The sequence below is a fragment of the Bufo bufo genome, chromosome 10 (genome assembly GCF_905171765.1).
Source record: "Bufo bufo chromosome 10, aBufBuf1.1, whole genome shotgun sequence".
Lineage (NCBI taxonomy): Eukaryota > Metazoa > Chordata > Amphibia > Anura > Bufonidae > Bufo > Bufo bufo.
The window spans coordinates 50,243,247-50,256,561 of record NC_053398.1 but is presented as its reverse complement, the minus strand read 5'-3'; the positions used below and the strand labels follow the sequence as shown (position 1 = coordinate 50,256,561).

Here is a 13,315-nt window from a genome sequence, read left to right as displayed (position 1 = left end):
AGTGCGGGTCCGTATCCGGGCCGCACATAGTGCAGCCCCATAGAAATGAATGGGTCTGCAATTCCGTTCCGCAAAATGCGGAACGAAATTGCGTACGTGTGAATGGGGCCTAAAGCTGGTCATACATTTGAGATTGGCCGGAATGCAAACCATCATAATCAGTCGTCCATGGGATGGTTCTGTTCGAACGATCCCACCAACTAAACTGCCCGACCAAGGAATCGGTTTTTAATAAAAACAAACTCCTTGGTGCTTGAGTACAATGCCAAGTGTTCGGCAAAATTCAGACGATTATGCCATCAACATGCAGTGTTGGCCGATGAATGGTTAAAGTTTTCCAGGACGGCGGATTACATTTTTGGCAGACAAGAGTCCGCCGTTGTCTATATTTCAAATAACATTCAGCCAGAATGGCTGAAATCTGCCATTCCGGCCAACTTTAATCTTCGTGTATTGGCCGCCTTAAGGGTACATTCACACGACCGTGTGTAATCCTTTCTGTTTTGCGGTCTGCAAATAACAGAACCGCGTGTCCGTATGTCATTTTCAATTTGCGGATCCATTGACTTGAATGGTGCTGCGGACAATAGTAGGACATGCTTCATATTTTTGCGGAATAGAAGACAACATACTGAATATTGTCGGCACATTTTATTCACCGATAGGAATGAATGGGTCCGCTTCTATTCTGCAAAATGCGTAACGGATGTGGAAAAAATACGGTCGTGTGAATGTACCCCAAGTCTTATCCGATCGTTAAAGCGGACCTGTCACCACAAACTGCAATTCAATCTGAAAGCACCATGCTATAGAATAGGAAGCACAGGGAAGATTAATATATTTTTTTTTTTGGGAAAGATTCAGTAAAACCTAAGATCTATACTTTTAAATCTCCGCTGTTCACAGGAGGTAGAAAAAGCAATCAGTACAGGAGGGAGGGGTTCTCAGTGATTGATACGTTGTGTGCATACAGAGATAGCGGTCAGTCACTGAGAACGCTTCTCTCCTGTACCAATAGCTGCTCACAGGAAGTGAAAAAAGCAAGGATATTAATGTATAAATTACAAGTTTTACTGAATCTTTTCCCCTAAAACTATATATCAATCTACTCAGTCCATCCTGCTCTATAACATGGTGCTTTCAGATTGCATTGAATTTTATTGTGACCGGTCCGCTTTAAAGTTCAAGAATTTATACAACTTTACAGAGTGCCAGTTTCACACAAGCGTGTTTGTTCCAGGAAATCTGCTCAGTTTGATGGGTAGGTTTCTGGACCGAACACTGCTCCTCTGACCCGACCTCACAGCATCATTATGATTTATAGACTGCAGGTCTACTGTACTGTATTCTAATAATGCCAAGAGTACAGTACAGCTCACCTGTGGTCAGAAGAGCAGTAGGAAATGCAGCTGGCACATGGACTAAACAAGCTCGTGTGAAACTCGCTGAACATGCACACAGCAATATAAGGTATGGGCTAGCTTCTTCTATAAGGCAGAAATCCAGAAACACTGTAAGCCAGTATATGACATGGAGCATAGCTTATATCTATCATATACTGGTCAGAAGAAACAAATAAAGGAGACGTGTCATTTCTGTAAGGCTACTTTCACACTAGCGTTTTAGTTTTCCGGTATTGAGATCTGTCATAGGGGCTCAATACTGGAAAAGAAACGCTTCAGTTTTGTACCCATTAATTGTCAATGGAGACAAAACTGAACAGAACAGAGTGCTCCAAAATGCATTCCGTTCAGTTGCGATCCCATACCGGAGAGCAAACAGCAACATGTTATACACTGCTCAAAAAAATAAAGGGAACACTTAAACAACACAATGTAACTCCAAGTCAATCACACTTCTGTGAAATCAAACTGTCCACTTAGGAAGCAACACTGAGTGACAATCAATTTCACATGCTGTTGTGCAAATGGGATAGACAACAGGTAGAAATTATAGGCAATAAGCAAGACACCCCCAATAAAGGAGTGGTTCTGCAGGTGGTGCCCACAGACCACTTCTCAGTTCCTATGCTTCCTGGCTGATGTTTTGGTCACTTTTGAATGCTGGCGGTGCTTTCACTCTAGTGGTAGCATGAGACGGAGTCTACAACCCACACAAGTGGCTCAGGTAGTGCAGCTTATCCAGGATGGCACATCAATGCGAGCTGTGGCAAGAAGGTTTGCTGTGTCTGTCAGCGTATTGTCCAGAGCATGGAGGCGCTACCAGGAGACAGGCCAGTACATCAGGAGACGTGGAGGAGGCCGTAGGAGGGCAACAACCCAGCAGCAGGACCGCTACCTCCGCCTTTGTGCAAGGAGGAACAGGAGGAGCACTGCCGGAGCCCTGCAAAATTACCTCCAGCAGGCCACAAATGTGCATGTGTCTGCTCAAACGGTCAGAAACAGACTCCATGAGGGTGATATGAAGGCCCGACATCCACAGGTGGGGGTTGAGCTTACAGCCCAACACCATGCAGGACGTTTGGCATTTGCCAGAGAACACCAAGATTGGCAAATTCGCCACTGGCGCCCTGTGCTCTTCACAGATGAAAGCAGGTTCACACTGAACACATGTGGCAGAAGTGACAGAGTCTGGAGACGCCGTGGAGAACGTTCTGCTGCCTGCAACATCCTCCAGCATGACCGGTTTGGCATTAGGTCAGTAATGGTGTGGGGTGGCATTTCTTTGGTATGCCGCACAGCCCTCCATGTGCTCGCCAGAGGTAGCCTGACCGCCATTAGGTACCGAGATGAGATCCTCAGACCCCTTGTGAGACCATATGCTGGTGCGGTTGGCCCTGGGTTCCTCCTAATGCAAGACAATGCTAGACCTCATGTGGCTGAAGTGTGTCAGCAGTTCCTGCAAGACGAAGGCATTGATGCTATGGACTGGCCCGCCCGTTCCCTAGACCTGAATCCAATTGAGCACATCTGGGACATCATGTCTCGCTCTATCCACCAACGTCACGTTGCACCACAGACTGTCCAGGAGTTGGCAGATGCTTTAGTCCAGGTCTGGGAGGAGATCCTTCAGGAGACCGTCCGCCACCTCATCAGGAGCATGCACAGGCGTTGTAGGGAGGTCATACTGGCACGTGGAGGCCACACACACTACTGAGCCTCATTTTGACTTGTTTTAAGGACATTACATCAAAGTTGGATCAGCCTGTAGTGTGTTTTTCCACTTTAATTTTGAGTGTGACTCCAAATCCAGACTTCCATGGGTTGAATAATTTGATTTCCATTTTTTAATTTTTGTGTGATTTTGTTGTCAGCACATTGAACTATGTAATGAACAAAGTATTTCAGAAGAATATTTAATTAATTCAGATCTAGGATGTGTTATTTTTGTGTTCCCTTTATTTTTTTGAGCAGTGTAGTTTGCTTTCCGTCCTGGGATGCGGAGCAAGATGGATCCGGCCTGACCGTCAATGGGGACAGATCCGTTTTATCTGACAAAATAGAAAACAGATCCGTCCCCCATTGACTTTCAACGGAGTTCATGACAGATCCGTCTTGGCTATGTCAAAGATAATACAACCGTATCCGTTCATAACTGATGCAGATGGTTGTATTTTCAGTAATGGAACCGTTTTTGCTGAACCCTGCCGAATCTAGCAAAAACACTAGTGTAAAAGTAGCCTAACAAATGCACAAAAGACAACAAAGACCATGTGACAAAAAAAAACATGAAGACTCCCGAAAATTCTAAGCAGACAGAGTCATCGTTGCAAGGAAATCTCTGTTACTTTTGCAGACAGTCACTGAAACTCTATGGTATTTTCCAGGAATATTTCATAAACATCAGTAATGAAAAACAATGTATCAAAAATCAAATTTTCTTGCTTATATTATAAACTGGTCTCTCCAGCCACATCCTAGAGACATGTTAGGGTATTCACATATGCATTCAAAAATCAGGTAGCCTGATGGCGAGGAATAGGCTGCCGTTTAGCGCCGGATCCCCATTGACTATAATGGGATCTGGTGGGAGGCCGGACACTTTCCATTGAAATGCTGGGTTTGAAAGTCCTGCATGTATGACTGTTTGTCCATCTGAAAGCCAGCATTTCGCCAGAATGCAGCTGAATCCCTTTTTAGTCCATGGGGATCTGGTGGTGAACGCCAGGATCTGGCTAAGCCGGATACAGTGAAATTCAGTAACCTGTTCCTCTGCCAGTATGGATTCTGTACTATGCCTGTCTGAATGAGGCCTTATTCAACATAAAATCCATATAATAAAAAAAAAAAGTATAAGAGGTGAAATCATATTGACAATGTTATACCTACAGATATGTGACTATAACACATAATGGGAGGATTTATTATGGCTCTGCCAGTTTTCCCAGTGTAAAAAAGTCAAAAAATTTGTTTCAACTGCCTGTTTGCGGCAACGTTTGCAGCTTTTATGTTTTCTCCAACATACTCTCCACTTTTCCAAAAAGTGACCATGGTGTTTCAACATGCACCACAATTAATAAGCGACATGCACCTCTCGATAATTGTGGCATGTCTCACACCACTGCATGACAAATTAAGACTGGCATACGCAAACCCAGTCTTAAAGGGGGTTATCCCATGATCAATGTAAAAAATAAACATCCAATATCATATAGTACATGACAATCTCTTTCTAACAAACTTAGAACCAGCCCTGTACCTCACATGAATCCAGAGATCTCCCCTCTCATTTCTCTGCTAGATTTATTTCAAACTGGCATCTTAGGGGGTGTGCACTCTCTAAGGGGGCATGTCCTTTCTATTGCAGGTGGTGGCAGTTGAAGGGTAGGACTGAGCATGTGCTATCTCAGTAAACAAATCAGAGAAATTGGAAAAAGCAAACAGCAGGTGGCGCTATACAGATAGATTTTACTGAATAACTCAGTGGCTGTACTAAATATTTAAAGGGAACCTGTCACAGGGATTTTGTGTATAGAGCTGAGGACATGGGTTGCTAGATGGCCGCTAGCACATCTGCAATACCCAGTCCCCATAGCTCTGTGTGCTTTTATTGTGTAAAAAAAACCGAATTGATACATATGCAAATTAACCTGAGATGAGTCCCGTACGTGAGATGAATCTGGGACAGGACACATCTCAGGTTAATTTGCATATGTATTAAATCGTTTTTTTTTACACAATAAAAGCACACAGAGCTATGGGGACTGGATATTGCAGATGTGCTAGCGGCCATCTAGCAACCCATGTCCTCAGCTCTATACACACAATCCTGGTGACAGGTTCCCTTTAATTACATGCAATTACAAAAGTATTCAGATACAGGTGCTCGTTTGAAAAAATGTAGAATATTTTTCGCGGGACGACCACTAATAAATCTCCTCCTATGAAAAATACCTTTACACCAGTTTTTTTTTTTATGCAGACTGTATAAAAAGTAAATAGCCCACCTAAAATGTATGCAACATGTATTTTGAGTCTACATAGTACATATCCCAAATAGAAGAGTTTTCATAGGCTCTAACCTGGAGAAGAATGCTGCTGGCTTCAAAGCGAAGCGATGACCACCAGGACAGCAATCTTCCAAAGGACCCGTGTTTCCATTGGCTTGTTGGTACATGCCTCCGCTCTGCAAAAGATAGGATGTCCTATCTTTTGCAGTATCTTGCAGATCACGGACCCATTAAAGGCAATGTGTCTGCACCGCAATGCGGAGTTCGCACAGCAGTTTGCGGGCTGCAGCTCGGGCACGGCATGTGAATTGGTCCTAAAGATAATAGGATGGTATAGGGGGGAGTATGGAGTGCACAAATTCTAAAACAACACTGCCTTACCTGGCCGTCTTTCTCTGAAGCAACAGAGAAGAAGTCCACGTGTTTCCCACTCCCGTCTGTAGTGCCCCAGTTGTATTCACTGGCAGGCCGTGTGCCCTCAGGTGGAGAGAAGTTGGACTGGTTCCGGGCTTTGCTCTGGGAAACAGGCTGAAAAGCATCTTCCCATCCCCAGTTGTCCTCAGAAGCTGGAGAGTTCCTGGTATCCACAAGTCTATTATCTGTCCCTGTATTTTTGTTTTTCAATGACGTATGCAAAACCTGAGTAGGGAAGCCAAGACAAATGCAACTAAAAATAAAGTAGTACACAAAGTCATGACGATGGCTAGCTCATATTGACCGACACACACAATGGTGGAGGATATATATATTATATATACAAACTAGTGCCAAGAAGTTCCTGATGGCAGCCAGATTCCAGCTCTCATCTCCTATTGTATTTGTTCTTGCATTAGTTGTCTTTGCATTTTATTTTATTTTTTTTATCTTAAAGGGGTTGTCCGAGTTCAGAGCTGAACCCGGACATATCCCCCATTTTCACCCAGGCAGCCCCCCTGACTTCAGCATCGGAGCACTTCATGCTCCGATGCTCTCCTTTGCCCTGCACTAAATCGCGCTGGGCAAAGGCATTTTCTGGAGTTCCAGTGATGAACCAGGCTCCTCATACGGCTTCTGCCCCGCAGTGAGCCCGGTGACGTCACCGGCACTGATAGGTGGGCTTTAGCGCTGCCCTAGCCTGTAAAACCGCTATGGCAGTGCTAAAGCCCACCCGTCAGAACTGGTGACGTCACTGAACACACTGCCGGGCGGAAGCCTCCGCCCGGCAGTGTGTTATTGTAAATAAAAGAGCCCTTGCCCTGCGTGATCCAGCGCAGGGCAAAGGAGAGCATCGGAGCATAAAATGCTCCAATGCTAACATCAGTGGGTGAAATTATGGGTATGTCCGGATTCAGCTCTGAACCCAGACAACCTCTTTAAGATTGGAAAATGAAAGTGGATATGTCATCAGACTATGCACTACCTTATGAGGGTAGCATAGCTAGGAAAAATCATAAGAATACACTAACGCAGTACAGTGGTCACTGTTGACCATGGCATCTAAGGGGTTAAATGATCAGGATCGGCATTTTCTCTGATTCCAGCCAATGTAGCTATATGTTCCAGCTGACACATGTACTGATGGCTCAGCCCCTAAGGGCGTACCGTCACTGTGCTATATACGTATGGCAGTTTGCACAAACTGCTGGCCCAATGTACAGCACAACATGAGAAGAGGTCAAGCAGGGATACACTAGTAGGCAGTGTTCACACATTTAGGATTCTTCTAGGATTAAAGGGGTTATCCGACACTAACAAAATGGCCCCCTCACACTAATTCTACTTACCTGGCTACCTGCTTCTCCCCATGCGCGGATTAAAACATCTGGTGTTGTGAGGGGGGGTTGGGTTTATTAGGCCAATGGCAGGCGGTGATGGGGGAAGAGCCTCCCTAGCGTGACCTGCGATTCTAGGGCGGCTCGTCCCTGCCAGCGCCTGCCATTGTTTTCATCCACACACGGGGAGATGCAGCTGCGGCTGTGCGGGGACCAGGAGCGGCATAATGAACGGGGAGCCAGGCATATGGGGGGCATTTGTTAGTGTTGGATAACCCCTTTAATGCAAACTAATAGGGTGTTTTTTATTGCATACATATGTAGCTGAAATAAATCAGCACAATAATAAATGCAAAGTGGATTTTGAAATCTAAAGCCTGTTTACTATGGTCACAGATTTGCCCCATTGTACAACACTAGGAGTAATCCATGCCCACAGCCTGTGGCACATCGACAACAAAAATCCAAGTTTCAGACTTTATGGCTTTAGAATTTCTGCCTCAGATGGTTATGAACACAGGCCACTGAATGCTAGGGATCATATATCATATGGGGAAACAAAAGAAATTCACAGTACAGATGAGATCTAGTTCATACTATACACCTAGTGCGGGTCACTTGCAGTACATGTCAAAACAGTAAGTAGAGAAAGTTGAGAAATGGGGAGTGTTGATACAAATACATGGAGTAAAGCCTCATACACATGAACAGATTACATTTATGAGTTGCTGTATTACAGAGGTATACTCCGCAAGAAGATCGTCACCCTAAAGGCTAGGGACACCTCTGACATCCTTTAGAAACCTGTCATGAGTTTTCAAAAATAATAACCGTTTACCTGTCCTCATTCCACTGTTGGGGCTCATTCACAAGACCATATGACTGGGTCCGCTTCCATTCCGCAATTTTGCGTAATGGGTGCAGACCCATTCATTTCAACAGGACCGCAAAACATGCAGTCATGACACACGGTGCGTTATCTGTAGTTCTGTTCCGCGACCCCACAAAAACAATAGAGCATGTCCTATTCTTGCGGATAAGAATAGGCATTTCTATAATGGGCCGCCCGTTCCGTTCCGCAAATTGTGGAATGCACAAATTGTGGAATAGTATTTTTTTTCCATTTTCTTTTTATGTCCCCCAATCCTATTTAGTGACCCATATGCTAATTGAGGGCTTCTGCGTTACTCTGGGGGTGTCCACTATTATTGGGCAGTGTCAGACTGATGCTATAAAGTCTGTATAGGAAGAAGAGATCACTGGTCTCTGCCCACTCAGACCATCACTCTCTATTAACATAAACGAACTAGAGGCTCTAGCTGCATTTGCAGTAAGTATGACCGCCAAGCATTTATTCTTTCAGTGTATGCTTATATCTTTGTGCAATTGACCAGCAGAGTGCTGTTACCTGTAGTTCTTCTAATCAAAGTGTGTTTTAGCCAAGGTAGCGTGCACCTGCGTTCTCATATTCACTTATTGTGGAGGTGCTGGTTCGTTTATTTTTTCCCCATTGTCACTGCCACTAGGGGAGTGGCTCCCCCTGGTGGTGAGATTGAACCGTGCACCATAGAAACATAGAAACATAGAATGTGTCGGCAGATAAGAACCATTTGGCCCATCTAGTCTGCCCAATATACTGAATACTATGGATAGCCCCCGGCCCTATCTTATATGAAGGATGGCCTTATGCCTATCCCATGCATGCTTAAACCCCTTCACTGTATTTGCAGCTACCACTTCTGCAGGAAGGCTATTCCATGCATCCACTACTCTCTCAGTAAAGTAATACTTCCTTATATTACTTTTAAACCTTTGCCCCTCTAATTTAAAACTGTGTCCTCTTGTGGTAGTTTTTCTTCTTTTAAATATGCTCTCTTCCTTTACCGAGTTGATTCCCTTTATGTATTTAAAAGTTTCTATCATATCCCCTCTGTCTCTTCTTTCTTCCAAGCTATACATATTAAGCTCCTTTAACCTTTCCTGGTAAGTTTTATCCTGCAATCCATGTACTAGTTTAGTAGCTCTTCTCTGAACTCTCTCTAGAGTATCTATATCCTTCTGGAGATATGGCCTCCAGTACTGCGCACAATACTCCAAGTGAGGTCTCACTAGTGTTCTGTACAGCGGCATAAGCACTTCACTCTTTCTACTGCTTATACCTCTCCCTATACATCCAAGCATTCTGCTGGCATTTCGTGCTGCTCTATTACATTGTATTCCCACCTTTAAGTCTTCTGAAATAATTACTCCTAAATCCCTTTCCTCAGATACTGAGGTCAGGACTGTGTCAAATATTCTATATTCTGCCCTTGGGTTTTTACGCCCCAGGTGCATTATCTTGCACTTATCCACATTAAATTTCAGTTTCCAGAGTTCTGACCATTCTTCTAGTTTTCCTAAATCCTTTTCCATTTGGCGTTTCCCTCCAGGAACATCAACCCTGTTACATATCTTTGTGTCATCAGCAAAAAGACAAACCTTACCAGCGAGGCCTTTTGCAATATCACTTATGAAGATATTAAACAAAATCGGTCCCAGTACAGATCCCTGTGGAACCCCACTGGTAACATTACCTTGTTTTGAATGTTCTCCATTGACTACAACCCTCTGTTGTCTGTCACTCAGCCACTGCCTAATCCACTCAACAATATGGGAGTCCATGCTCAATGACTGCAGTTTATTGATAAGTCTTCTATGTGGGACAGTGTCAAAAGCCTTACTAAAATCTAGATATGCGATGTCTACTGCACCTCCACCGTCTATTATTTTATTCACCCAGTCAAAAAAATCTATAAGATTTGTTTGACATGATCTCCCTGAAGTAAACCCATGTTGTTTTTCATCTTGCAATCCATGGGATTTTAGATGTTCCACAATCCTATCCTTTAATAGGGTTTCCATTAATTTGCCTACTATTGATGTCAGACTCACTGGTCTATAGTTGCTCGATTCCTCCCTACTACCTTTCTTGTGAATGGGCACGACATTTGCCAATTTCCAATCTTCCGGGACGACTCCTGTTACTAATGATTGGTTAAATAAATCTGTTAACGGTTTTGCCAGCTCACCACTAAGCTCTTTTAATAATTTTAGGTGTATCTCATCAGGCCCCTGTGACTTATTTGTCTTCACCTTAGACAGCAAACTTAGAACATCTTCCTCTGTAAAGATACATGCATCAAACGATTTATTAGTCATCCTTTCTAGTGGAGGTCCTTCTCCTTTTTCTTTTGTAAAAACTGAACAGAAGTATTCATTAAGGCAGTCGGCTAGCCCTTTATTCTCTTCTACATACCTTCCGTCCTTTGTTTTTAATTTAGTTATTCCTTGTTTTAATTTCCTTTTTTCATTTATATATCTGAAGAATGTCTTATCCCCTTTTTTCATAGACTGAGCTAGTTTTTCTTCTGCCTGCGCTTTAGAAGTTCTTATAACTTGCTTGGCCTCTCTCTGCCTAATCTTGTAGATTTCCTTATCTTCATTGCTCTGTTTTTTTTTATAATTACAAAATGCTAGCTTTTTATTTTTAATGATTTGGGCCACTTCTGCTGAGTACCACAGTGGTCTCTTCCTTTTTTTGCTTTTACTGACAAGTCTAATGCAATTTTCTGTTGCCTTCAATAATGCACCTTTTAAGTAGTCCCATTTCTCCTGGACTCCATGTAATCCGTTCCAGTCTGATAAGGACTCATTTATGACTAATTTCATTTTTGAAAAGTCTGTTTTTCTAAAATCTAAAACTTTTGTTTTTGTGTGGTGGGACTCTTTCACAGTTCTTATATTAAACCACACTGACTGGTGATCACTAGATCCCAAGGTTTCGCCTACAATGACATCATATACCGAATCCCCGTTTGTGAATACCAAATCCAAAATGGCCTCCCTCCGGGTTGGCTCCTCAACCACTTGTTGTAGAGATAACCCCAGTAGGGAATTTAGAATATCTGTACTCCTGGTAGAACTTGCTATTTTGGTTTTCCAGTTTATATCTGGAAGATTGAAATCTCCCATAATGATAACTTCTCCTTTCATTGTCATTTTAGCCATTTCTTCAACTAGTAGATCATCTAGTTCTTTAACCACCTCAGCCCCCAGTGCTTAAACACCCTGAAAGACCAGGCCACTTTTTACACTTCTGACCTACACTACTTTCACCGTTTATTGCTCGGTCATGCAACTTACCACCCAAATGAATTTTACCTCCTTTTCTTCTCACTAATAGAGCTTTCATTTGGTGGTATTTCATTGCTGCTGACATTTTTACTTTTTTTGTTATTAATCGAAATTTAACGATTTTTTTGCAAAAAAATGACATTTTTCACTTTCAGTTGTAAAATTTTGCAAAAAAAACGACATCCATATAGAAATTTTGCTCTAAATTTATAGTTCTACATGTCTTTGATAAAAAAAAAATGTTTGGGTAAAAAAAAAATGGTTTGGGTAAAAGTTATAGCGTTTACAAACTATGGTACAAAAATGTGAATTTCCGCTTTTTGAAGCAGCTCTGACTTTCTGAGCACCTGTCATGTTTCCTGAGGTTCTACAATGCCCAGACAGTACAAACACCCCACAAATGACCCCATTTCTGAAAGTACACACCCTAAGGTATTCGCTGATGGGCATAGTGAGTTCATAGAACTTTTTATTTTTTGTCACAAGTTAGCGGAAAATTATGATTTATTTATTTTTATTTTTTTTTCTTACAAAGTCTCATATTCCACTAACTTGTGACAAAAAATAAAAAGTTCTATGAACTCACTATGCCCATCAGCGAATACCTTGGGGTCTCTTCTTTCCAAAATGGGGTCACTTGTGGGGTAGTTATACTGCCCTGGCATTCTAGGGGCCCAAATGTGTGGTAAGGAGTTTGAAATCAAATTCTGTAAAAAATTACCTGTGAAATCCGAAAGGTGCTCTTTGGAATATGGGCCCCTTTGCCCACCTAGGCTGCAAAAAAGTGTCACACATCTGGTATCTCCGTACTCAGGAGAAGGTGGGGAATGTGTTTTGGGGTGTCATTTTATATATACCCATGCTGGGTGAGAGAAATATCTTGGCAAAAGACAACTTTTCCCATTTTTTTATACAAAGTTGTCATTTGACCAAGATATTTATCTCACCCAGCATGGGTATATGTAAAAAGACACCCCAAAACACATTCCTCAACTTCTCCTGAGTACGGGGATACCAGATGTGTGACACTTTTTTGCAGCCTAGGTGGGCAAAGGGGCCCATATTCCAAAGAGCACCTTTCGGATTTCACTCCTCATTTTTTCCTGAATTTGATTTCAAACTCCTTACCACACATTTGGGCCCCTAGAATACCAGGGCAGTATAACTACCCCACAAGTGACCCCATTTTGGAAAGAAGACACCCCAAGGTATTCCGTGAGAGGCATGGCGAGTTCCTAGAATTTTTTATTTTTTGTCACAAGTTAGTGGAAAATGATGATTTTTTTTTTTTTTTTTTTTTTTTTTTTTTTTTTCATACAAAGTCTCATATTCCACAAACTTGTGACAAAAAATAAAAACTTCCATGAACTCACTATGCCCATCAGCGAATACCTTGGGGTCTCTTCTTTCCAAAATGGGGTCACTTGTGGGGTAGTTATACTGCCCTGGCATTCTAGGGGCCCAAATGTGTGGTAAGTAGGTAAATGACCTGTGAAATCCGAAAGGTGCTCTTTGGAATGTGGGCCCCTTTGCCCACCTAGGCTGCAAAAAAGTGTCACACATCTGGTATCTCTGTATTCAGGAGAAGTTGAGGAATGTGTTTTGGGGTGTCTTTTTACATATACCCATGCTGGGTGAGATAAATATCTTGGTCAAATGCCAACTTTGTATAAAAAAATGGGAAAAGTTGTCTTTTGCCAAGATATTTCTCTCACCCAGCATGGGTATATGTAAAATGACACCCCAAAACACATTCCCCAACTTCTCCCGATTACGGAGATACCAGATGTGTGACACTTTTTTGCAGCCTAGGTGGGCAAAGGGGCCCATATTCAAAAGAGCACCTTTCGGATTTCACAGGTCATTTTTTACAGAATTTGATTTCAAACTCCTTACCACACATTTGGGCCCCTAGAATGCCAGGGCAGTATAACTACCCCACAAGTGACCCCATTTTGGAAAGAAGAGACCCCAAGGTATT

At 42.7% G+C, this 13,315-nt stretch overlaps 1 protein-coding gene across 1 annotated transcript in view; it reads right to left on the bottom strand.

The window, feature by feature from the left end:
- Window positions 1–13,315, bottom strand: part of SCYL1 (SCY1 like pseudokinase 1) — an 82,201-nt gene that overhangs the window by 7,231 nt on the left and 61,655 nt on the right. The window contains exon 16 of the mRNA XM_040410587.1: window positions 5,792–6,049. Within this exon, the coding sequence (XP_040266521.1) occupies window positions 5,792–6,049 (258 nt within the window). The remainder of the gene's footprint in view (window positions 1–5,791; window positions 6,050–13,315) is intronic.